At 41.6% G+C, this 27883-nt stretch overlaps 1 protein-coding gene across 2 annotated transcripts in view; it reads right to left on the minus strand.

Moving 5' to 3' along the window:
• Positions 1-27883, minus strand: part of DAP3 (death associated protein 3) — a 104109-nt gene that overhangs the window by 39867 nt on the left and 36359 nt on the right. For both annotated transcript variants that reach the window (XM_078670711.1, XM_078670710.1), the window contains exons 2-3: positions 12486-12532; positions 3882-4007 (exon numbers count right to left, since the gene is read on the minus strand). In XM_078670711.1, coding sequence (XP_078526837.1) covers positions 3882-4007; positions 12486-12527 — 168 coding nt within the window. In that variant the 5' untranslated portion in view covers positions 12528-12532. The remainder of the gene's footprint in view (positions 1-3881; positions 4008-12485; positions 12533-27883) is intronic.

Raw genomic sequence — 27883 nt, forward strand, 5'->3', positions numbered from 1 at the left:
CTGGTATATGCAGGTCTTAAATTATCCTTTCATTGGTCGAGTACGTTCGCCGACGGTCCCTCTTTGCCGATGCAGCGAAGGGTACCAAAAGTGACATCACACATCCTTGACCTTAAAGACATCACAGGACAGGACTTCATGACCTTTAACCCTCAATCTTCCTAGGACAGTGTTTCCCACACTGTGGGTCCTAAGCCGATTTTTGGTAGCTCACGAAAGTCCACGCAATAAAGAAAGTGCCTTTAAATTCTATATTTATCACTGCACGTGCTGCACTTTAAAGACAGTGGTCAGATGGCAAGCCTCTCACTTTGCAGTCAGAGAAAAAATAGTTCAGTGAATTTGTGACAATCTTTCTGAGTACAGGGAGTATTAAAAGGAAAGGCTGCAGGATGTCATTTTTTAATCCACATCAAAATGTAAATAGGTCTAAATTAACTATACACGTTCAGCAGTAGGAAAAGCAAAAAAAAAGCACTTTTTTGGTAAGTCTGTAATGCGATGGAAACAAAGATGTGTGTGTGTGGCTCGCTGTGTGTGTTTGGGGCTCGCTGTGTGTGTGGGGCTCGCTGTGTGTGTGGGGCTCGCTGTGTGTGTGGGGCTCGCTGTGTGTGGGGGGCTCGCTGTGTGTGGGGGGCTCTGTGTGTGTGGGGGGCTCTGTGTGTGTGGGGCTCTGTGTGTGTGGGGCTCTGTGTGTGGGGGGCTCTGTGTGTGGGGGGCTCTGTGTGTGGGGGGCTCTGTGTGTGGGGGGCTCTGTGTGTGGGGGGCTCTGTGTGTGGGGGGGGCTCTGTGTGTGGGGGGGGCTCTGTGTGTGGGGGGGGGCTCTGTGTGGGGCTCTGTGTGTGTGTGTGGGGGGAGGGCTCTGTGTGTGTGTGCGTGGGGGGCCCTGTGTGTGTGTGTGGGGGGCCCTGTGTGTGTGTGTGGGGGGCCCTGTGTGTGTGGGGGGGGGGGCTCTCTGTGTGTGGGGGGGGGCTCTCTGTGTGTGGGGGGGCTCTCTGTGTGTGGGGGGGCTCTCTGTGTGGGGGGGGGCTCTGTGTGTGTGTGTGGGGCTGTGTGTGTGTGGGGCTGTGTGGGGCTTTGTGTGTGTGGCTTTGTGTGTGTGGCTCTGTGTGTGTGGCTCTGTGTGTGTGGCTCTGTGTGTGTGTGTGGGTGTGTGTGTGTGGGGGGGGGCTCTGTGTGTGTGTGTGGCTCTGTGTGTGTGTGTGTGGCTCTGTGTGTGTGTGTGTGGCTCTGTGTGTGTGGCTCTGTGTGTGTGGCTTTCTGTGTGTGTGGCTCTGTGTCCGCGAATACTCTCTACTACTCTCTAATGCTCACCTGTTGCCGTTGTAAATGACAATACAATTTATTTATGTTTTTTAAAAAACAAATGAAAAGAAATGTCATGGGCAATGCCAATAGCTCTACCTTTAATAATGCCGAGACCATTGCATTGTAAATGCTTGTTTTTAAATACACCGAAGAGAGATTTACTCATGTCCTGTTAGAAGTACATTCTGACCTTCTCTAGTATGGGAATGGACATGAAATTGAGGTCTTACAAGTGGTTCTTGGGGAGAAACAGGGAAACTGCTGTTTCCCAGGAAGAGTTCAATATTCAAGAGTCAGCAGTGGATACCAGGGAAGGCTTAGAATAGGACAAAGACGGTAATGCAACACTGTAGGCTGGTAGAGCGATGGGGTTGCTCTTAGGCATCTGACCACACTACAGCATTTTGGAGCTCCCATCACTGTTCTGGCTCAAAGGTGAAGTACTCCGATAGGTATCGGAGAGTCTTTTTGAGGTTACAGTCGCTAAGTTGAGTTTGGTTTTGCAGGAGTGTGATAACAAGAGTGAACCACATTCTCCAGCCTCAAAGCGTACCAGGATAATGTTCTGTACTGCAACTGTGTGTTTCCCCTTCCTATAGCCAGTTCACTGGTTACAGCCCTTTATTATTGTCACTTTGTTTCTGGGGCTGTCTTTGTTCAACCATCACAAGAATTATATAATTCATTTTTGAAGGGTCCATACTGTTCCAGCCATCTTGCTAATGGCTGCACATCTTTACAGTGTACGTTAATTTTGTGCGGGAAATATTAGGACAGCTTGTCCTGCGGAAAGGTTAATGTTGGCTAACATTTAACTCTGAACAAACAAAATACCTCAGTTGAATGCAAATGCACGTCACAGCCTGCGCAACATTTGAGTGCCTAAGGGTGTTATTTTGCCCTCTGTAGGCTTAGCTGCTTGTAATGAAGATTGTTTTCACCATCAGCTACACAAAGGCATTTTTTTTAGTTAATAGACTTCTGTTCTGCCCCCAAAAAAGTGTATTCCAAGTTTAAATTTGAGCTGTGTTTGCTCATAATCACTTAACTACCCACAAACTAAATATACTTCATATATCATCCACCCAGCTGACCCATTACATACCAGACCCCAGTTTTCACATTCCATTAAGATACTCAAACCTTACAGAATGAAAGTAAATGTGTTTTGTCCTGGAAGATTGCTACCGGTCCTACACTTAACTGGGTTGATGGAAGTAAATTTTTTTAAAGAGTTGAAGTGCAGTTAGAACACACGTAGCACAATAGAAATTAAGTACTAAAATTAAGAACCAAGGGTTTTACTATTGGAATTATATGAACAGTACCTGGGTAGTCTTACGATAAGGGCTCCTAGTTGGGTCAAAATGTTTGTTTCTTCACATTTCAATCTGTATTTATTCATATTCCTTTTTTGATTCTCTACTCTGTTGTTATTCCGATTTAATGTTTTAACTATGTGAAAATAGTGGAATTGCAACAAGGTTATTTTCACATTAGTTTGATTTATTATTTATAGTTTTATTTATGAATTACATTTATTTGTGAAACATTCACTCACCCGTAAATGTCAGTAGAGTTTAAATGCTTGTCACATAACAAGGAAAGGCAGGCCCCCCCAAGGTGCGCATTTCCAAATTATATTTATTTAAAAGAAATCCATGATAGCCCAAATCAACATGTTGAGGCATTCTTACCCTTTAATCACAAAGGGTTTCAAAGCTATATAAAATCTACTTAAATAACTCAGATTAGAAAACAATGTAGTCCAAATATGCATATCACCTATATAAGCTCCATAAAGAAATGATCTGTCTTTTTAACAACAAAAAACAAAAAAACATACAGTAATTTTTTTTTTAAACCCCATGCTGTCTACCTGCATCTGCAAATCATGATTCAAAAACTCCAGAGTCCAGAAGGAAGATGTACTTTCTACTGCTTGCGTTTTTAAAAATAAATACAAATAGAGTGTTTTCCGTCTGTTTTTCAGTGTAAAAACAGAGAACACTGAAAACCCAAAGCCTTAGTCATGAACTACCATCAGTTTAAAATAAAATCCTTAACATACATTTTTCATTGTTGATTTCAAGTTGTAAGATTGCAGACACAATTAGTGTGAATAAAATAAATAGATTTTTAGAGTATGGTTACTTACATTTAAATAAAGTTTTCCAAAAGCCAGCAAACCGTTTGAGAAAGTGCCACGGATAACCCTGCTGCACACAAGGCTGACACAGCAGAGCAAGTGCTGCTTGGGTTCAATATGTTAGTGCACTGGCCAGTTTGATTTCATGACTATTGAAAATACTTTACCAACTTGTCAAGGAGACCCACCAGAGTAGCCAAATAATTAGCCGGTCTCCTATAATCATCTATTATGGTCAGATTTATTTCATGGTCCACTTATTTTGGAGAGCCGATAGCCAATAGTAAAGGGACTGAATTGAAGCACGGTTATCTTACCACAAGTGAACTGCCTTCCAAAAACATTACAAGCTGATTCTACCTCCTATTGGACAGTCTATAGGAGTCTGATGTCGCATTACAACCAAGATATAGTGGAAACTCACCGGGTCACCCTCATTGGTTCTGAAGATGGCTCGCGGCATCTCAGCGGAGGCTTCGGTTCGGAGCGAGGCTGCGGCATTGGTAATCCATGCCCTGGCAATACCTGGCAATGTGGGTCTTGACTCGTGCTGCAAAGGAGAAGAAAATGCGAAACCTATGAAAACGCTGCTAGTTATTTTATTTTCCAATTTATCTAGTGCCAGTTAGTAGGCTCTCAGGTGCTCTAGCTTGCTTTGAATCTATATAAACCTAAACAGATAGAAGACAAACACTAAATGACTTCATGTAATAGGCAATCATGGGGAGCAAAGGGTTTGTTTGGTGAGTCCTAGAATACGACTTGTTTCTTTGCTGTGCAACATTTTTAAATAGACCAATTTTTACACATCGCCTCGATTAATTCATTAAATAATCCAACAGACCTGGCCAAAAGGCAAAGTACTGTACATTTCCAGTAACAGAGGGGCATCATGTGTGCAGTAAACATTTAACATAAAGGCAACATTATCACAGGATGCCTTTCCTTCTTTGCCAATGAGAATTCAGTAATTCCAACACTCAATTTGACCGTACCAGCAGAACGTGAGAGTCCACGCCCCTCTATGACAATTTCTACATTACATGTCTCCATTAGGCTCCAGACAGTTATTTTCATAGTACTCAATCCTTGTAACCCTTCTTGTCGGTGTCGCTTCTTTTATTTCCAAGTAAGCAATTCCTCTAGTGCTCTCCAACAGTGTTGTTCCTGCATCGCTCTTGCAGGGGTTTGAGTAGTGCTTCATGTCTTTGTCGCTTGATACGTCTGCCTGGAAAGACACCTCTAGCAGACTTTGGCAGAGTTGCTGCTGCTTGTAGATCCAGAATATGAGGTGATTTGAGTACTTCCAGAGCACAGGATTCCCCTAACAATCTCAACAGTGTTGCATATTGTATCTTTACAGAGTTGCATCCCCCAATATCCTATCTGTGTTGTTTGCTGCTCCTCTACTGTACCATCAGCACTGCTTGTTGTATCTGTATTTTAGGAGACTACTCGCTTGAGCTGCCAGTATTGTTTGTTGCATCTGCAAGATTGCGGAATTCCCTTAATGGTTTCTGCCACTATTACTTGTGTTTCCGTACTATTGCGCCCAAGAATTGTGATTTATAGAATTACCATATTATAGACCCACTCCCCCAAATCAGCCTATTTTGTAGTTGCATCTCTACAGTATGTTTCTTTCTGCGACAGTTGTGAGTTGATTGTTATATCTCTATCGTGCTGGTTTCTCTACCACCCCATCGGTGCTCCTGTGTGCGCACACTGAATAGAAACTCCTTCAAAGTTCTGTTCGTGCTTCGTGCTGCATCTACTTGGAAAGCGTGTCGTCCAACACTTGCTGCCAGAATTGCTTGTTGTGCCTCTCTATAGCTTTATTGTCCGCTGACGGTCCCTATCAATGTTGTTCAATGTACATCCATAGTGTGGGATTCTCCTTGCGCGTACAAGCCTCCTATGTTGTGAGATCAGCTCTGCCTCGAGTCCCTCAAACACCTTTTCCTACAGTGATAAATGGCTCTCACCTCCTCCACCTCTGCGCTCCATAAATCGCTTCAATTACCGCGGGATTAGCGCAGAGCTCCCCGCCACTTGATATCTATAATTAAACTGCACTGTAATGATTTTCTTGCTCCGTAGGATCTGGAGCACAGCAGCTTCCATTAGCGAGCCACATGAATGAAGTCTTAAGATACTCCGGTAATGCACTTGGCGAAAAAGGCTTTGGATGCTTCTTGAGAAATGGGTGGTGGTAGGAGCTGGCGTGGAGATGTTTGAACATGAGCAAGAAGTAAAATAACTGGGTTTAGAAACCTATGCTATGGCCAGTGTCAATGGTCCCTGTCCTAAAGGGGTCAACTTAGCCATTGATTGTGCACAGGAAGCTACAACAAAGAACAGATATAATTTAATATTATTGTCAGTGAAACTTCTCTAATAAATGTATGACCGAAAAAATCAATCAACAGAGTAAAACACAGACAGTAAAACAGACCACTCTGATTGCCTCTCCTTTGGTGATGTTCTCCTGTCCATATAAACCTGTTTTACTATGTTGCAAAAAAGGCAATTGACCCTTGAAATCCTGTTGTGCTGTTGATTGTTAGCTCAAACACCTCTTTGTGGTTTCCTAAAACATTGTTTTGCAAAATCTTCATGGGAATTGTGCAAAGGTAACAAAAAAGAAATAGCATTTAAATGGTTGCCATATAAGGCCCACTCTGCTGATGAAGTTGGCATAAATGTGTGGTGCCAGCTGGCATGGAAACAATGAACTTTATGTGACAATGGAGAAATTCGGAAACAAAATGTAAATTGGGCGTAGGACTCAGCAAAGCAGGAAGACACTATAATGTTAGAGTAACTGCTGCAGAGATCAGAGGGTCATCTGTTTGTAAGATTTGAACCTCAGCAAAGCTAACTCATTACTTCAAAGCGGTACAAAAGGGGGTGGTGATGGACGGAGCATCTGAACCAATCAAACACTCACACCCAGTCAATAGATCTGGGTTGAATCCTTCACTGTTCTTTAGCCCACTCTGCCACCCCAGTTCAGACATGGCCATATGCAAATCAGTCTGACCCTGTGCCTCATGGGAACAGTCCAGCCCGAACTGCCAAGCCATGCCTTCCCTGGACCGGAATCAAGCTTCCTAGGACCGGTTTCTGGCATTCCAGCCGTCTTCAGCCAGGCTTGCTTGAATCCAGTGGCAAAGTGAGCAAGGGACTCAACGTCTGAGCATACCCTGCCAACTTATGGCGACAAAGTGGTACAAAAGGGGGTGGTGATGGACGGAGCATCTGAACCAATCAAACACTCACACCCAGTCAACAGATCTGGGTTGAATCCATCACCGTTCTTTAGCCAAATCTGCCACCCCAGTTCAGACATGGCCATATGCAAATCAGTCTGACCCTGTGCCTCATGGGAACAGTCCAGCCCGAACTGCCAAGCCATGCCTTCCCTGGACCGGAATCAAGCTTCGCAGGACCGGTTTCTGGCATTCCAGCCATCTCCAGCCAGGCTTGCTTGAATCCAGTGGCAAAGTGAGCAAGGGGCTCAACGTCTGAGCATACCCTGCCAACTTATGGCGACAAAGCGGTACAAAAGGGGGGGCTAAAAATGCCAGAAACCGGTCCTCTGAAGCTTGTTTCCGGTCCAGGGAAGGCATGGTTGACAGGTTCTTGGCAAGATCCTTGTGGTGTCTCCAGGAGGCTAGCTGACTCCCAACTTTCTCGAGAAGCACACATATAGCATTATGAAGCTTGGGCATTCCATGCTCCGGCTTAAAAAGACAACGTTTTTCTTTTCGGAAACATCATCTACAGTTCCAACTCCAGGTTGGCTAAGTCTATGGACATTGGTTGCTTGCTGGAAACATGACCTCATAATGCCTTTTTCTCCCCATGCGTTCTATGCTGCACTTTCTTGTGTGACCAAAGCCTCCTCAATTTGTACAAATGTATTGGTGCCGCCGTATCTAATAAATATCTGTACTCCCCATGTTGGCAGTGTTTTCAAGTCAATCTTTGGTACTTAAATACTTGCTCGTGGGTATTTGCATTGTATAAGCAGGACACACTAGCTACGAGATTTACATCAGCTGACGGTGCGTGTATAAATATTTGTTCCTGCAATATGGAGTGGTTCAAGAAGATCCATTGTATCGACTTCGCTTACTCTTTATGGGCTGTAGAAACCTGCATTTGAAGTTAAATTTGGGGATGTTTGCCAGTCCTTACAGGAGAGGAATCTATGAAAAACAGTCTGCGGCAGGACAAAATATCTTGTTTATGTAATAACAGTTATGGGGACATATAACATTTTACTGCTTTTTGATTGAGGACATAAGTAAGAAATATTTGTATATGGTAACTTGCTAAAGAATGAATGACCTTGATAAACTTTCCTTCTTTACTGTCTGGTGCTTCTTCCAAAATGGAGTTTAATAGGGTACTTTTTAGGTCTGATGATTTATTTCCTAATTAGATGTACTATGAATACGATGCCAAATAACTGTTGTAATCTTTCTACAGGAAAGCTACACAAGCTAAATATAAATTGGTGAAATGTGGTAGTATTAAACAGGGAAATTATTTTAGTGTGTGCAGGATAAGCGGTCACCAATCTGGGCAGAAGCGAGTAGACTCATAAGCAAGCATTGGCATAGGCAATAGGTCTCGCCTTTGGGATCTTATAAGTGTTTAGCCATGCAGCACATTATCCAGTTAATAATCCGGCCGCACAATTTTACACCCTAGTAGTTTTTAAGCTTGGGATGCTGTCATTTGCATTTTTTTTTAAATAGCAAATAACGGGATGCTTTAACATTGCGTTGAAAACTATGGCGCAAAGTAAAAATTAAAGTTTGAGCTGCCAGATAGCCACAATTTTAAATAGCCCTTAAAAATATGCCACAGATATTTATTTTACACTCTGTTGTAGAACAGCCTATGGCTGGTGGTAGAATGTTACCACAGAATTCGTTCTGTAGCCTCTTGCCTCCGTACCAGTAGAAGTACTACATTACTGTCAGTACTCAGAAGCCCTGAAAACAAGCACTTCTCCAATCTCCAGACGTCCCAAACAAGATATAATGCCATTGTCTGGGAGTTTATCGACATTTGTGGTTTGAAACCTCTTAAGTTATAAAAACGCAAAAGCAACTCATCACATCCAATTTGAAACACTTGCACCATTGTTTCTGGCGTATATCTACTTAGAAGAGATTGGGAATATTGCCTTGCATGTATAGCCATGAGAAAAAAGTATAGTACAGAGACTGCTGCTTTTAGAGCGCCTGTTAGTGCCTAGTTGATGAATGAGATTAACATTGTAATTTTCACATATAATTAAAAAATACACAATATCCAGTAGTAATACAGCCAACATTCCACCAGGTTAGGCAACTACAAAGAGATAAGGTAAAGGGCTGAACACATCCCAAAAATATTTTGCATGTGATGTGCAGAGATAAATAAAAATACACGATGTCCGGGAGTTTGACGGGATGTATGCAGGAGTAAGACACCAACATTCCATCAAGTTAGACATTGATGGGGAGATTAGACAAAGGGCTGAAGACATCCCAAAAACACTTTGTAGGTGCTGTGCAGATATAAATAAAAATGCATGATGTCCAGGAGTTGGATGGCGGGGGAAAGGTTGTATGCAGCAGTAAGACATTCCACCAAGTTATACAGCTGCTGGGAGAATAGATAAAGGTCTGAAGATATTCCAAAAACACTTGCAGGTATGAATACAAATGCACGATGTCCGGTAGTTCAATGGTGGGGGGCGGAGGGATGTATACAGGAGTAAAACGCTAGCATTCCACCGAATTCGACAGCTGCGGGCAGATAAGAGAAACTGCTGAAGACATGGCCAACACATTTTGTTGCTGTTGTGCTGGTCAGATAAGCGAGGGTGGTTTTGCACCATACAGAGACAGCTGGCGTAAGAGTGCCTCGCTGATGAATGTCCTGGTTACAACGAACAGACAGAGACTGCTCCTTTAAGAGCGCCTGTTAGTGCCTCATTAATGAATGAGATGAGATGAGCACCTTATGGGTGCTGGGCAGATATAAATACAAGCATTTACAATGCAATAGGTCTCCCATTTGCGAGACGTAAAGCTCCTTTGAACATAAACGTGGGCACCGTGGTTAAAAAAAAGCGTGGTGCCCGCAATAAATCACAAAAGGGGGAAATATTTAAAAAAAACACCACAAAGGGAACCTGAAAGTAGAAACCCGAGGAGGAGGCAAGGCTTCCCTTAAAAAAACATACATTATGAACTGGAAGCGCTAAAACTGAATAGTTAAGTCTCTGTGTAAGCTGAAAGGTCTCTGCCAGAAGATGGTGCGTTATTTGAAAATCACCGACATTCCAAAGGGGAAACGTTAAAAATGTGTTTGCTTTGTTTTTGCTTTTCTTAAAATAAGGCGAGTACGGAAACAGCAATTGGCTCTCTGAGATCATGCAAAGGGTAATAATCACGGGGTGGCGGGCACAGATCTGCCGGTAGAGGAAGCAAGAAAAAACAAATGTAAAACAAAAGTAAAAATCGCACTGTAGTTGCGATCGGGTTGATTGTTTGCAGATGCACATCCCCATAAAGGAAAATGGAAGATGGAAGACGATGGGCCATCACACGCTAGACAGGGTGATGGCCAAATTGGTCACTGGGATGATTGCTACCAGATGCACGTCCCTGTCAAAGAAAATAAAAACAAGTGAGGCCGCGAAAAAACAAATGGGAGGCATCAAAGCAAGCGTGAAAAGAGGCACGAGATGGAGCAGTTACATGCAAGAGAGAAGGAGAAGAAGGAACAAGCGCGCACAGCAACGCTAATTGCAAACACATGGACCCTGCACGCCGCTGCTCGCTCCCGCAAGGTGGATGCCTATTCAAGCACGAGTGCTTGAAAAGAGCTGACCGATTACTAAAGGTCATCTCCTAGAGCAGCGCATGCGCTGCTCCAGGCTCGACCTAAAAATGAATGGATGCAGAGTGGGAGGGCAAATAGGAGTAAAGGCCTTCCCCGTGAGAAGGTGAGGCTAGTACTATACCTGGGTTTATGGTCTGGAATAGGAACAGCGGATGGGAGAATTAGCGGGGAGCAGGTTGGAAAGGGAAGGCACCATGTAAAATGTAAAACCCCAGTTGGATTTTGCCCAGTGCTTTAAGTGAGATGAAAAAGATGGGGTCTCTGAAAGAGGTATTGCCAAAAGGCATAACTATGCAGGTTTTGCAAGAGGCATGGCCTATGTAATTATGGGCATGGCCTAAAACACGTGAACTAACATCTGATGCTTCACACCGTGTGCCACCTGGTCAGCGTTCGAGTGCCTGTCTGTGAATTTTCTGTTTTTACACCCAGACAAGCACATAACAATGAACATACGCCTAAAACAAGCTACGCCTGGTGGCCTTGCCAATGCTGGTTAGCTGTAGTTGATAAATAAGTAACAATGATTTTATTGTGACTAACTAGAATTTAAAAATCTCAAATCTGAAAATAAGAGACTGTAAATTAAAGGTCTGTGGACTGGGTTGTAATATTCTTAATGTCTGTCACTTCAGTTCTCCCCTGAACCCCGCTTTCCTCTGCAGTCTCTTGCTGTTAGACACCTGCACCCTTTTACTCCCCACTACATCATTCTGAAATACTCCATCTTTATACCGCACCCTTTTCTTAAGACGACTTTCTAAAACCCTCCATCTGTAAGTCTCACAGGCCACCACCTTCCTCTTCATCCCAATTATTTTACTCTGTCCTTTTGCATGTACTTCCTTGCGTCACCTCACCTTTGCCAAACCCTTTAAACAAGTGTGTACACTTCCTAAGAGCACATTCCCATAAAATTGTATTTACAGTTGACACATATGACTCTTGCTCTGTGTACTATGCAGAGAAGCCAAACACATTTCTGACTTACTTACAGACACTGAGAAAAGCACACTGCCTCCAGCTTCATCGCAAGAGCTCACAATTGTCCCATTATGAACACTCACCCACAGCCTGAAATAACCCACACACCTAGAGGTGTTCTCGGTATGTACTATACAAGACTCCAGTTTTGCATCAAACAGCTACAGAAATACATCAGGAAAAAGCAAATACTTTTAGGAAGCAGAAGATGCAAAATAGGTGAAATGTAAACAGTAATGGCCTTATTAACGTGAATTATCCAAGGGTTTTTCAATGTCTTTGTAGAGAAACTGATCTTTGTTTTTGCCAGTAAAGTTACAAGCATGAATATAGGGCCTGGAAGGGACCCGTTTCACTTAAAGCACTGGTTTTACCTATAGCTGGTTTTCAATTCTCTGTTCTTATTGTCTTCCTTAGAGATAATGAGAAGACGGGCAGGAGGTTTGGGGATTTTCACATCCTCAACTCTCCTACTTTCGCCATCCATTCTCAATGCTCCTTTCTTCCGCAGTCCTAGATAGCGCTCTCGCCCCACCTTAAGCTTTCCTGACCCCACACCAAAACATATGACTCCCTTACTTAACTGAGCCCATTACTAAACACTCCTTCAACAGCAAATATTCCTAGATCCTACTGACATCCAAACTGACTCCATTTAAACAATCTCGCCCACCCACCTGTGACCTACATACACACACCTACCTTCACTATCTCCACAAAACAGCACCAAACACGCTGTTGTCACAAAAATATACAGATCCTACACCCAAACATTACATTTTATAAACTAGAATCACTCCAACACCACAACTCACATTCAAAACATCTGAACTCAGCAGGATACATAACACAGCATCCCACTAAACCAACCATGCAATCAGCAAGCACAAATACACTCTGGGTCTAAAACCAACCTTCCCAGTTGAACACATCACCTTCAGCAACCAGAATCACTTTTGCAGCACATCAAAAGCCAATTTGCACAGAAGCCCATAACAACATAAAACATAATAACTTCATAACAGTCTAACTTTATAACCTAGATCAGAGAAGTGCTATGCTTTTTAAAAAAAGGTTGTGGTGCTGGCAGTGTGACTGAGGATTGGTGGAGGAGAAACAATGTGAAACTCACCTGTGGGCACAGAGGTAACCATGTCCTCAGTGTTCTGAACATCACTTCTGCAAAAGACAAAAGACTGAAAGTAAGCGGTGTGAATAACAACAGCCTAGGAATTTGAAGAATAAACAGTGGCTTGACGCAAATAGACTTTACGACCATCCTAGACAGAATGTCTAACTCCACAGATTGAATGCATTGCTCGCCTACTTGCTATATTTACCACCTTAATACAGAATAAAGGATGTCTTTGATGGGCAGGGCCGTACTCTTCAAGATGATGACCCTCCCCTGCATGCTACACGTCCTCCAGAATACCCCTTTACAGGGTGCCGCAGCATTTTTTCACCAAAGTAAACAGCTAGTTACGCACTCTCCTCTGGGATGGAGGTAACGCGCAAATCCCTTGGGAAGTTACAACAGGGAGTGTTCGAGGGAGGATTGGCAGTACCTGATCTTTGTGTCTACTATTGGGTCGCCCAACTGATAGTTATAAATGAATGGGTGTTTGGGGACAGGGAGGAACCAGCCTACAGGGTAGATCGTGAGGCTATGAGCGACCGGGGATATCCTTCCATTCTGTACGACAGGAAGAGGGTGGGCATGCTACAGAGTTACACCCAGGCAGTAGTGATGGCATGACATGAAGCTAACATGCCCCTGGAGTGGGAAGGCAAATTGACATAGAAATAGAGGGGCCACATTTGCTGGAGTGTGATAGAGATAGACAGGCTGATGGACGTTTGGGGGGGGGGGGGGTACTTCTGTCCTTTGAGGAGCTACAGGCAGAATATGATATGGAACATGGGGAGAAATTCAAATACTTACAATTGAGGCATGCATTGAGGTGCCATCTGCCCGAAGGGGATCAGCTAATGGAATACTCTCCCATTGAGGATCCAACTGCTATTAGACCCAATACAGACTAAAGCAGTTTCCCTTGTATACCAGAAAATAATGAATAGTTCACTGGATCTCCTTCACTTGCTGTGGGAGGCCTGGGAGGGTAACATAGGGCTCATAGAGGACGATAACTGGGCAGAGGCCATCCAAAGCCTCAGGGAAATACCCATAAGGGTCCGTTTTCGCCTTATACAACTGTGCATGGGACATAGATCCTACTATTCTTGATCCAGGTTGCACAACATTGGCCGGTGTGACTCTGCCCTCTGTGCTAGAGAATGTGGCGGGGTTGGTATCTTTTTCTACACACTTTAGGACTGCCCTGCGATCCAACAATACTGGAGGGAGGTTCCAGCTGTCATGGCCGGGTCTGGAGGTTTCATTGGAGGCTAAATGGCTCATACCGGGCATCTCTGGGGAGAAGTGGTCCAGGTGTCATAAACTGTGGCTGACACTAGCAGCAGGGGTGGCTAAACGGAACATCTCTAAAGCATGCGGGGCAAATAGACCTCCGAATATCCAGGTCTGGAAGACTAACTTAGACTGGTGCCAATTGGCAGAACCTGAGGTGTACCAGAGCCAGGACTGCCCTGTGAATACGAGAAAGTAAGGGGCAACTGGGTCCATTACATGGAGACCTGAGGAGGGGTAGGGATACAGCGAGGATTAGGGGATACGTTTCGTTGGCCGTGCTCCTGGTAGACTAATGTGCCTGAGGCAATGTGTGTGCAATATATTTGATAATGCAAGGACTGTTGAAAAAGGATGTGGTCTGTATTTCCTACATTTGACCTGCTATACTTATCTTTCATTCTATATGCACTGTTGTATACTCAACAACTGTTCAATAAAAAGATTAACAAAAAAATATAGGATACAGGAAAGACTTTTTTTTACACATAAGGGACCCTATGAAGATGAACAACTGATCCCTGCTACAAACCAGCATATGGCAAATCCTGGGTGTTTGGACAGCATTCCTAGAACGTTCCTAAATTTACCACAGTAAATGGAAGGTACAGAGTTCAATGGTGATGAGATATTAATCAGAAAAATGGAACCCCAAAAATCTGTTCTCAAATACTCAGGCAGTCACCTTGGGTTTGTGAGCAGACCCAAGAGACAACCAGCCAAATCATGCACTATGAATGCCGTGTACCTTCTTAAAGCACTTGCCTGCACCCCAATTCCTCCAGCGGATCCCCTGCCCTTGAAATGGGCTCTCCTCAAGAACTAACAAAAACCAGCCCTGGTACACATTGAGAGACAGGGCCTACATTTACAGAGAAACCCCTTCTGTAGCATACCAAAGAACACTCGTTTAAGAAAATGGATTTGCCAGAAAAAGTATATTCCCAAATAAAAGAACGCCCTGGGAGAGTAGGATTGAAGGCCAAATGAATAGAGAAAAGGCTGGTTTAGCAAGAAGAGTCATAAAAGGGGAAAAGTTTGCCACCCATCACCCTTCTCTGTTGTTCTCTACCTTGATAGGAGTTAGAAATTGATGACTCACCAAGGTTACCATAGCAACGCCGAAAACATCTCCAGCTTTGGGACTGGCCTAATACTGGAACTACTGAAACAAGTAAACAGACGGCACACCAGCTAGGATGTTCAGCATTTACCGTTGCAAATGAAGGAGTAATGACTCACAGGTTGGTGGTGGTAGTGGAATTGCACCCAGGCACTGCCCAGTGGAAATGTCTGCCCTCCACCACAAAGGCTCTTATAGTGAAGAATTATCTCAAAGGAAATATGTTCAAGTGTGCCGAGAACCCCTGACTGAGCACCATCACCTTCAACACTTCAAAATGAACACTTCTAAAGATATAATGCAAATAAATTATCCCTTACGAAGAGAACAACTTCAGAAAATGCATCTCAATGTGTTACTAAACCGAGGTCAATAAAACCCATGTGCATTCAATTAGGTGACAACTTATTAAATATAAAGGTAATATATGGTTGTGTAAAACGAATTTGAAAAAGATGGGGTATGTTATATTGTTTAAATTGCCTGTGCTGAAACCAACAGCAGTATTCTTACTTTGGAAGCATTTTCTCAAGTTAGTGTTTGGTCAACACCACCTTAGACCCAACAATGTATCTCCCCGGGGGGGGCATGTCCCTGTTCAGCACTCTTAATATCGAGACAAGTTCACGCTCTACTACTACCAGCACATAAATGTAAATGTATGTGTCTTGTAAAGTGCCCTGCTGCCCTGAGGCGTCATGGCGCTGTAGACCGCTGGGGAACCCGTCCTGGCTGTCCCTGTGAGATGGTCCCTACTGGGTATCTCCAAGGTGAAACCAGGCATCCCCGGCGAATGTGGGGGGCCGTTGTAGAGATGAGGCAAGCTAATGCCCAGAGTTGCCGAGTGTGATCCCTGGTTAGAGTAGGCACTGAGGCGAGAATTATCGAGTCCGTTGACTCTGGTCCACGACGCGGGAATTGAACCCTGGTCCCGGGCCGTTCTCTGCTTCCGGGTCTGCCGCCTCTAACCAGTGAGCCACACCACGCCACCATCTGTTTGATTTGCTGTTTATTTGACAGTTTGTCAGGGCTGTGTGCTAGTTCCTTTTAGTATTTGAAAACTGACATGATTTCATGGATACTTATATATTTGTGTATTGTAGGAGGCAGAAACTTACACTGAGTGTTAAGGGAGATATTAAATAAATACATGCAAGTGTCACTTGCAGGGGTACCATCAGTACTAATTTTAGCAAAGATGTAACAATGTCCTGTTCAATGCTATTTATATTATGTTTTTCTTTTTTTATTCATAGAAGGTAACATATTTGTTTTATTTTATGGCGATATGCTCCACAGTTGGCTTTAAGCCTTATTTCTTTTAACTAAAGAAATTCTCTGCAAAGCTACATTTATAGCATTTCAAAAATCGACAGTGTTGGTAAAAGCTGTAAATTATGTAGAGGAAATGGCTGCCTCGAAAATGTCTGTATTGTGCTTTGACTCGGTTACATCAGGGCCTGAAGGGTTTATTACTTGAGGCCAAATTACACTGGTAAGACATCAGAACTCTAAATCGGTGTATTGAGCCCAAACAAAGGCAGTCAGAGTGTTCTGTCCAAAGAAGCAACAACATATTATCCTGTTTGGGATGTCTGAAAAGAAGGTAAGGATCGGTCTAGTGGTTCAGTTAAGCTACAAGGTGTTGCGCCTTCCCCAGCCTGGATACCCACCAATGACTACGCCACGCACAGACCTTAGTATTACACGTCTTTATTCTTCTGCGTGTAACTGCGAAACCAACATTCTAAATCAGCCTTCATTGCATTCTGCCCTAACACCTATGTCACAGCTCTATGGAGTCCATCAGGAGCCAAAAGGATTCCGTCATTGCTAAATCGCAAGACACTACATCTACCCCTCTATTAAATGAAAAGTTACATTATATATATATATTCTCCGACATCCTCCACTAAGTAGAGCGGGCACTCACAGGGTAAAAATACTGGTGTTTATTGATCCAAGAGCAAACATGTTTCGGCAAATTGCCTTCATGAATGCTCATTCGGGCAAAACACTTCCCATAACAGTTTCATTTAAATTCATTCAACGGTACTCCCATTGGATAGAGCGGCATCGGCACTGAGAAGGGACTAGCCATCAGAGTTCAATTCAACAATCTCCGGCCATCATATTTGCGTATTTAATACTCCATTAATACCAGATGGCAGCTACTCAGTTCCATAGATGAAATAAATCGGGATGCCTTTTATTATTGTAGATTTTGCCTTCAATAGGCATTAACCATAGAACTTAGTGCTGGTTTGTATGTCCCATACACACAAAACAAGAGGTTGCAATTAGTCCTCAAAATGGAAGTCCTGTATGGGCTGCCACTCACTCAACCAGGGGCAGGTCTTCACTGTATTCCGGGCGTGACTCACAAGCCTGCACGTCCGTGACAGTCTCATGTCTCCTCACATTGGTATGATTAAGAATCCTCAGTCACCCCTCGCTTGCCGCAGATGTACAGCGATCCTCCAGCATGCAGTCACAGGACACTAGCCTGATGGCCATATCTCCGCAGATTCAATAATCTCTGACCTATAAAAATCTGACTGCGACGGTTCTGGATGCAAAATAAATTCATAAACTCGTTTCCACCAGTGCTGCCGAACACCTTGAAAGTGGGTGCTTCGTATGTGATGGTGGGCTCATGAAATATTCACTGACATCCTCCACAAAGTAGAGCGGGATCTCACGGGGTAAAATTACTGGTATTTATTAATCCAAGAGAAAACACGTTTCTGCAACTTGCCTTTATCAATGCTCGTTCAGATAAAACACTTCCCATAACAATTTCATTTAAATTAATTAAACTGTGCTCCCATTGGATAGTGGGGTAGATTACTACAAATAAAATTAGTAATCATGACGATGAACAGTCATGTGATCATTTTACAATAGTTTGAAAATAATTTGTAGAATTGTGTTCTCTTAGTTTGGGAATTGATTAACCCCGACTTATATAGGATTTTGGTATTGATCCCTCCTGACCATTTCTGCTCCTTTGAAGCACTGAGAAGGGACTAGCCATCAGAGTTCAATGCAACAATCTCCGGCCACCATATTTGCATGTTTAATACTCCATTAATATCAGATGGCAGCTACTCAGTTCCATAGATGAAATAAATCGGGATGCCTTTTATTATTGTAGAATTTGCCTTAAATAGGCATTAACCATAGAACATAGTGCTGGTTTATATGTCCCATTCACACAAAACAAGAGTTCGTAATTAGTCCTTCTCATAATTGAAGCCCTCTATGGGCTGCCACTGCCTCAACAAAGGGCAGATCTTCACTGTATTTTGGATGTGACTAGCAATCCTGTACATCCTTGACAGCCTCTGTGTCTCGTCACATTGATATGATTAAGAATCCTCAGATATATATATATATATATATATATATATATATATATATATATATATATATATAGTGGCAAACTGGTGTTTGGGTTCACAATAAATATTTAAACACCAAGAATTGGGTCTCGCATCATCCTTTGGCAGCACATGCTGAGCTGAGTCAAGCTGAGGACGACATACACCATATATATATATATATATATTCACTGAAAAAACCATAGGTTATAGACCATATATAGTTAGGAATTAGCATTTACAAAACCTTGAAAATTCACTGAAAAAACCATAGGTTATACACCATATATAGTTAGGAATTAGCATTTAAAAAACCTTATTTTACTCACACAAAACCAATGAAATTCCATAAATAGTTAGTTGTACTAACTATATATCGCGCACCCGCAATCCACTGCTGATCATGTCACATATTACATCATTCATGACATGGTCAGTGACATCACTGATGACATCACTGATGACATCTCAAATGACATCACTGATGACATCACTGATGACAACATCCAGTGACTGTATTTTTCTGTAAAGTTAAAATATGTCTTACATATTTAAGAATGAGTGGATGTATAAGTGTCTGGATGAAGGATTTAGTAGGTGCATGACTGACTGTATGAGTGAGTGGTTAAATGTGTCTCACTGAGTGCATGGTTTAGTGACTAAACTGTCTTAATTTGTGCATCATTATGTCTGTTGTTCTGTAAACTGCTGCATGTGTTGATCAGTAGCTATATGAGTAACTATATGGGTTATTGATTGGTTGCCCAAGCATTTGTATGGGAGACTGAGTGTGTGTGTGGGTGGCTGGGAGGTGTATGACTCTGTGCATAGATGTATGGGTTCAAAAGTGCATGTGGAAACAGCTGTATGGGCGGTTGACTGTGTGCATGACTGTATTGGTGAGTGAATAGATATCTCAGTGCTACATGTCAAAGTAAGTACATATGTAAAATACAGTACATGTGAGAGTTGACATATATAAATAACTGTGCATAAGAGCCAGTGAATGTGTGAGTGGCTGTATGGATCATTGTGCACTTGTATCCAGGATTGTATAAGTGAGTAAATATGTTTTAGTATATGTTTGAATAAGTAAGGTGTGTATAACTGTATAGTTGTGAAAATGGAGGTGTGATTGATTCTTTGCATGACTGACTAGGTGTGTAAGTAACTCCATGGATGAGTGACAGTCTGTGAGTGTCTGTTTACACTGAGTGTATCTAAGGTTATATTAGAGTCTGAAGAGGTTCATCGTATTATCACATGAATGATGTCATCAGTGATGTGATCAGTAATGTCAAATGAGATGTCATCAGTGATGTCATCAGTGATGTCATTTGAGATGTCATCAGTGATGTCATCAGTGATGTCATTTGAGATGTCATCAGTGATGTCATCAGTGATGTCACTGACCATGTCATGAATGATGTAATATGTGACATGATCAGCAGTGGATTGCGGGTGCGCGATATATAGTTAGTACAACTAACTATATATGGAATTTCATTGGTTTTGTGTGAGTAAAATAAGGTTTTTTAAATGCTAATTCCTAACTATATATGGTGTATAACCTATGGTTTTTTCAGTGAATTTTCAAGGTTTTGTAAATGCTAATTCCTAACTATATATGGTCTATAACCTATGGTTTTTTCAGTGAATTTCATTGGTTTTTTAAAAGCAAATATCTATAGCTGTAAAATGTATTCTTCTTTAAATCCAAAAATATATTTTATATGTTTATTAATAATTTCTTTTAAATATTTTTTTTGTTTCGCTCCCGGTCCGCGAACCGGAAAGCTTTCCGTTAGCTCAAATTGATGCCACGACCCGGTCCGCGAACCGGTAAGAAATCAACATAGTGACGGTATCGCGTTGCCGCGTAATGCGTCTTATGACGTACTGCGTTAGCGCACCCGGAAGTGCCCCGGGGCGCGGACCGAGGCGCGAAACGCAGCTCCCCGAAAGCGATCCGCGGCGCGTCGCGAATGCGCGACGTATCGCGTTGCCGCGTAATGCGTCTTGTGACGTACCGCGTTAGCGCACCCGGAAGTGCCCCGGGAGGCGGACCGAGGCGCGAAGCGCAGCGACCCGGAAGCTAACCGGGGCGCGGACCGGAGCGCGTAACATAAGCATAACAGGTCATGTGACTTGTTAATAACACTTTTCATTGGTTCATTTCACTTTTGGTTTCATAATCATGTAAGGCTAGGTCAGGTGACCTAAAAATAACACTTTTCATTGGTTGAGAAGTATTGTTTTTCCCAAATGATGAAAACCCCTCCTTCTTTCCTCACTCTGACTTTCATCATTGTGAGAGGAAGACCTTTATTACTATATCAGAAATGGCTTCAGTAGTTGCTTCAGCTGGTGCACCACCACCAACACCTCCACCTCCTCATGGGAAGAGAGGACCACCTCCCCAGGTCATGACCAACACTGAGGAGGAAGAGGAAGAAATGGAGGAAGAGGAGGGAGAAGAACCACAGTTCTTAGAAGAGGTGCCCCGGGTTTCCCATAAGAAAGCCAGTTTCATCTGGCAGTTTTATTCGATCCCTCCTGGCCAAAAAAAAGTGAATGCGAGGTATGTCACCTGCCTCATCTGCAAAGAACAATTATCCAGAGGGACGGATAAGAAATATAGTTATGGGAACCATACTATGCACAGGCACATGACCAGGAAGCATCCACTCAATTATAGCCGGGCAGAAATACGGGATTTGCAGGAAAATCCAAGATCAACTCCTGTGGCCAGATCAAGAATATCAATTTCATTGACACCAGCAGAGGCACGGGAAACTGTGCCAAACATACAAGAAAATTTTGGCCACATGATACACACTTGTATGGACTGTCGTGCGTTGTTAGCATGTGGCAATATGAGCATAAATGCTATCAACCTGGCTTATGAACATCATAATTGCCCTAACCGCCCCCAGTAATTTTTTTTTTGCTCCTGTTGAGCCCTTTTCAATGCCTGTTTTTTGTTGTTTCCCCCCCCAAAAAAAACCAAAAAAAATATAAAATCGTTCAAAAAATACAAAAAAAACAAAAAATGTTCAAAAAAAAAAAAATATATAAAACAACAAAAATATTTAAAAAAAAGTTATTTTCAGAACTACCTTCCCTTTCAAAAAAAATTGCTAGAATGTTTAGCACTCTGGCAAGCTCTATTTCTTTTGGTTCGCTTCCCGGTTAGCTTCCCGGTACGCGGACCGGGAGCTAACCAAAAAAAATGTTTACAAAAAAAAAGATTAAGTATAAGGAAAGTAAACAGAGAGTGATGTTAAAAGAAAGACAGCTATAGGGAGTAAAGAAGAGATACTGTTTAATAGATCTATTTACCGAAGAAAAGACGGAAGAGGGTATAATTGTGAAAAACAAAATAGATAACGAAGTGAAAGAAAAAAAAAGAGAGTATAACATTAACAAAGAAGAGTTTCTTGGAGAATGTGAGTGAATGTTCAAAATAAGATTAAAACATGAGGAATAACAGAGAGAAAAAATAGAAAACAGAAAACAAAAAATAACAGAAAAAGATTAATTGAAACAGCAAAGAAATGTAAGTAACATAGAGCCATATCATCAACATAGGCAATAAAAGTTTTGCAGCTTTTATTGGCAGAAATGTGTCGCTAAAGCTGCTTTTGCGGCAGAAAACTGCCGCTAAAACCACTTTTGCACCAGTTTTCTGCCAATAAAAAGAGCAATAATTTTATTGGCTGTGTTCATAATATGCCCCTTAGTGTGCTTCAACTACACAGAGAAAGGATTATGAACAAATAGTGATACAGGGATCAGTTAAAGACACTAAGAGTAATAGAGACGGAGTGAGTGAACAAGAGTGAGGAACTATGAGAAGAGAGGGACTGACAAAAAGAGTGGAAGGAGTTGAGTAAGTAGGTAATAGAGAAAGGAATGAGGGAAGTAGCAAAGGCAGGAAACTGAGGGTTAAAGAAATGAAGCTGTGGAACTAATAGTAGGTGAATGTGATAGAAATGTAACGAAAAGAGTACAAAACATTTACCTTATAATTGTCGTTAAATTACTCACTTTTTGTTTTTATACTTTCAATCAGTGAAAGAGAGAACAAACATTTGAAACATATTAAAACATGTATTTAAAAATTACAAAAGACAAGGGAAAAGATTGAAGGACAAACAGTTTTTCAACAACTTTGACACTTACAGAAGCTTCTGCTTCTCCAGGCCCCCTACACAGTCCTAAAGATATACATTTTAAACTAACAGTATCTTGATGCAGATGAAGTGAGGCCTATCTTAAAACATGGTGCATCTTTTGCATTGCTGTTGTCTCAGAAAAGTGTCGCAAGACACTAAAATTTTAAATAATTGCTTCAGGATGCCAATAAGATGTCTCCTATCCAGAGGTTTGTTTGAGGTGAGGCCTACTCAGGGTTGCAGATGAAATTTCGAGTTGTTGAAGAGAATAGAGGACATAATATATGTGAAGGTCTACCAATGAAGTGAGTCATGTCCACTGCACTCTTGAACAAAGTCCAAACCTCCTATGTTTCCCTGGACAGACCTAAACTTGATCTGCACAATGTGATTCGTAATGATAGGAAACACAGGTGATGTAAATGAAATACGTGCAATTTATTTTGCTCATTTCACAATCACATCACTTGTGTTTCCTTTGCTTAGGTATCTCATTGTGCAGATGTAGTCTAGCATATGAAAGAATACGCAGAAGCGCAGCACTGCATGCAACAACTTTGACACTTACAGAAGCCTCACCTTCTCCATGCCTCCTACACAGTTCTACATATACATCATAAATGCAAACAGTACAGAATTAATTATACATGTTAAATGGTTTATTTTTGCTGTTCTCAGAATGTATCAAAATTCACTAAAAACAGTGACTTGAAGGTATTCATCATATAACAGCGGGGAAAAAAAAAACACAATCAAAATGATTGTGTTTAAAAAACCCATACAACATAACAAATCAGAATTCAGAACTCCTTAAAGTTAACTTACTTTCCATGACGTCAAAGGATGTCCTATGAACAGCTTACACTCTGTTGTGCTGTTATTACTTTCAGCCCGCCACTTTCTGAAAGAAAATCTCCATCGTTTTTAAAAACATGTTACATGCAATAAATGACTTCTTGCTCTCTACCACAAGTTTCCACAAGGCCAAATCTTGTCAGAGCCATTTATAACTCTTGGATTTCTTGTAACCCAATCCCGTCATTTGGCATTTCTGCAACTTTCAGAATTAAAATGTTGAAGATCATTTTCACAATCCAGGAATAGTAATATCTTCCCCTTCTTGCTCAGTCATGTTCTACATTTCCTATGACACTGATACTGCTTACTATGAAGCAGACTTACACTAACTCTATGACTACTACAATTATTTAATTCTCTACATCACTTTCAATCACAAAGCAATGTAAAACAGTAGACAGCATTGCAGACTTACATTCCCTCTACTCCATGTTTTGATTGGCTGCTTCAATTAGCTTATAAAAAGAAATAGTTTTTCTGAACTCATTCAAAGTGCACTTATTTCTCCATGACGTCCAGTCTTATGGTTAGAAGTTATGTCTCTGAACTACACTTATCCTCAAGGCCAAATTGTGTAGGAGCCATTAGAACTTCTTGAAATTCCACAGAGCACATCCCGAGATTATTTCCCTAAAATTTTGGTTTTAAAAACACCAGGTAAGAGTTTTTAAGGTCATACGGCAATTTTTTTTTGAAAATTAAAACAGAATCGTTGCAGAATGACCAGCCATTTCTAGACTTTAAATAAGCTGTGTAATGTCCTGATGTTATTGAAGGGCCGTCATGATATATAATTGCTGCAGTTACAAAAGTCCTTCCTGATATTGACAACTGCGAAGCTACAATTTTTTTTATTAAAGTTGTCAATTTTGTTCCATCAGGCCTACATCGTTGGAACATTAAAATGACATACTGGCCATATGTTCGTATAAATAATGTGGACATCATTTCAGATTTACATTGGCTACACTCCATGTTGTGATCAGCTGCTTTTACTAGCTTATTAAAGGAGACTGATTTACTGTCTGGCAAAGTTAAATATATAAATCTTTCTGAGTCTACACTAGTAGTACTTGATACCATACAGTTCTCGCAGTCATGCTGCCATTGATAAGAAAGCCCAAACAGCTGATCTACATCTACACCTTCAGCATGCAATACATCAAGCATATACATTAAAAACTCCTGACAATCTTGCTGAATATTTTGAGAGAATTGTGTTTGGCCTGAACATCTGTCTAACAGATTTCGAATTTCAGACACACTTTCTATGTTTGTTCTATCAGTGCTACATTTCTCTAACACAGAATTTAACAAACTGCAAAATCTTTGATCAGAATTGACCACAATCTCTTCTTTTACATTTTCTAGAGAAAACAAAACATTAACCACTACATTAGCATAGCAGTTGACACCAGAACTGTTTTCAAATTGAAAACCAACAACATCTTCAACAGAATCCTTTTTGTTTCTGCTTGTAATTTTAGGTTCATCGACTTTTCGTCTTTTTGCTACAACCTCCCCAGTATTGGTCACATTTCTTCGTTTCCGGCCTACCACACATTTCTCAAACAAAGGATACTGAGGCAAATGTGGCGCATACTCTCTTCTTAACCTATTGTATTCCTTAACACAATCTAGATCCGCACAAATGTTTGTGACATCACACTCAATCAAGTACAATCCCGATAAAGTTCTAACTCGTGACAATGCCACATATGCCATACCCTCCTTGAACACAGAACTGCCAATATTCACCAATGCACAGTCTACACTTAAACCTTGCGATTTATGGATTGTCACCGCATATGCCAAGCAAACAGGAAACTGCTTACGGCGAACATATAAGTCTTTTACAAGCAAAAATCTAGCAGAGCAACGACCAATTAGCTGTACTTCCTCAATGCCATCAAATTTAATTTTTAAAAATTCAATTCCATCTCTATTTCTGTATTTTACAAAATCAACAACATTACCCATTGATCCATTTACCAGACCTCTTTCAACATGTAAATTCCTTCTTAAAATTATACGGCAGTTCAAGCACACATTCAGAGTCTTTTCAAAACCTGCAGTTTTAGATATACTCTTCTCTAATGAATCCAATTTTGTTTTCAGATTCTCAGACAAAATAATTGTTGATCCCATATGCTCTACTCTGTCAATAGCTTCCAGTTTTACAATCTCTTGCTTTTCTAAATGCAACATTTTGTTGTTGAATTTGGCACATTCTGCAAGAGTTGGCATCAAACATATTCCAGATTTCTTATCAGTAATTTTCTGAAAAATATTCTCAGGCACAACATCTTGTTCTGGATATAAATTTGACAGTAATCGTGCATGTAAAGCTTCTTTCCCATGCTCGGTCACTTTTCCAATTCTAACATCTTGTAGAATAGTCTTGTAAACTTCATCCTTCGCCTGACGCATAATTTTCATGCAGTTCAGCATAATTGAAGTTTAACCATATATTGACGTTGCCAATGCTGCCTAGGCACTTCCTGGTATCTTCATGCGTGAGCATTTTGAACACAGGTTGCCCTTTCACTGGTGTCAGCTGCAAAAGATCTCCGAAAACAATGATGTGTTTGCCACCAAATAACACATCATACTCTGTTTTGAGAACTTCTTGCATTCTCAAATGCACAAAGGCAAGCATGACATTGGAAACCATGCTTACTTCGTCAATGATAAGAAGTTTCATTTTCCTCAAGATTCTTGAAACTTCAAAACAAGCATCTCCAGATAGCTTGTGATATTATAATTTGTTGTCATGCTCCACTGGCAGCATCAGTAAACGATGTAAAGTAATCCCTTTAATGTTATGTGCTGCCAGTCCAGTTGGAGCGGTGACAACACAAGACAGCGATGACTCTGTCCTTTCCTGCAAATAGCATGAAATTGCTTTAATGAGGAAACTTTTTCCAGTTCCCGCTTCTCCACTCACGTACAGTCGGACAGGCTTCAACGACGTACATGAGCACTCTTTCTTGTCATGACTTAATCCATGATCAATTTGCATGGTAACTTCGTCATATATTTTCCTCTGCTCAACGTTGAGTTGTCTTTCCAACTCTTCTAAGTTAACCGCATCCTCCTGAGCATGTGCCATGGCTCTTTCCACTTCATTCATGGCAGTGGCAGCTTCATTTTCGATAACAGGTCCTCCTAGTGGATCCTGACTCAATGAAGCAGAACTCTGACTGTCCTGAGAACTGTCTCTGGCAATCTCGGCTGCAATCGTTGCTTCCTGCTCAATTTCCGCATTCAACATTTCTACATATTTGGGAAAAGCAGGACATTCTATGGTCTCCTTGGTGGCATTGAAAGAGTCTTCGTAACAGAGGAAATCTCCAAGCAGTTCCTCTTCTGCACGCCAAGGCTTGAAAAGTTGCAAAAGTGCTAAATAGAAAAACTCCTTTTTTTCAGGAGATTCGCCTCTCAATTTTCGATGGTTTACCAAGTGGCATTTTCTTTGCTTGACCAGACATCCCTCACTTCCTATTACAGCATACACTCCTTTCTCAGTATCTTCTTTGATGTTCCTCTTGAATATGTAATTTTGAAGAACCTCATACAGACAAACATTGTCGAGGTGACTGCTTCTATTTGGATAATATGTATCCAACATGTTGGTCTTCAAAATGTCGGTACTGTTTGGCTCCTTTTCCGCCAAATACTCAATTTCCCGCACAGGTTTCAGAACTCGATTACGCGTTGCAGCAAGACCAAGACTCGCCCAAACGATACTCCTGGACTTGGCATAGAGACTTGCTGAAGACAACCGGTCAGAGCATTCGTAAGCTCCAATTTCTCGATGCGACAACATCTTCAGACTGAAACTGTACAACTTCTTGCTGAGGCTCTTTTCATGGGAAATGTCCTCCCACATATCCTTCAATTCTGTCTTCTCTTTTTTGGTGATGTAAGACGTCACATACCGAGCCACAGCCATACAGTTATCAGCCACAAACTGTATATCCATGTTAGCATTCCACATGGACAAAATCACCGGGTTGTAGTCGTTGATGTACTTGGACTCTTCGTTCCTCTTCAAATTGTATGTGTTTTTAGGTGATTTCTTCATGACATTATGTCGCAGCGAAGACATCAAACTGTTTACTCTTCCTTTAGAAATCACCGGTCGTGGAAAGCCGAAACGACATTTGGTGTAGAACTTGTCCTTGTTTCGGAATTTACGACGGCAGTACTTTCCACATCGATGGCTTTGGAAACGCAGAACTTTTTCTCTTAGGCTTTTCTTCTCCTTTGCGTTTGGAACAGCACACGTAGAATACTGTTGGATGAAACTCATCACTGAGTCTTCTGGATCCGTTCCAAATTTAGGTGCATCCTTGATCCACAGCAACATATGTATATGAGGAGCACCTCTTGCTTGGTACTCCTTTCTCCAGAAGAAATCCAACACCTCTCCAAGAGGTGGATTCTTCTTATTCATGATGAAAGACATCATAGCTTCAAATCTATGATTGAAGTACCTACATACATTGACTGGATCCAAAGAGCACAGTTCTCCGGGTGTCTTGAATTCGATGT

This window comes from Lissotriton helveticus, chromosome 12 (genome assembly GCF_964261635.1).
Source record: "Lissotriton helveticus chromosome 12, aLisHel1.1, whole genome shotgun sequence".
NCBI classification, from domain to species: domain Eukaryota; kingdom Metazoa; phylum Chordata; class Amphibia; order Caudata; family Salamandridae; genus Lissotriton; species Lissotriton helveticus.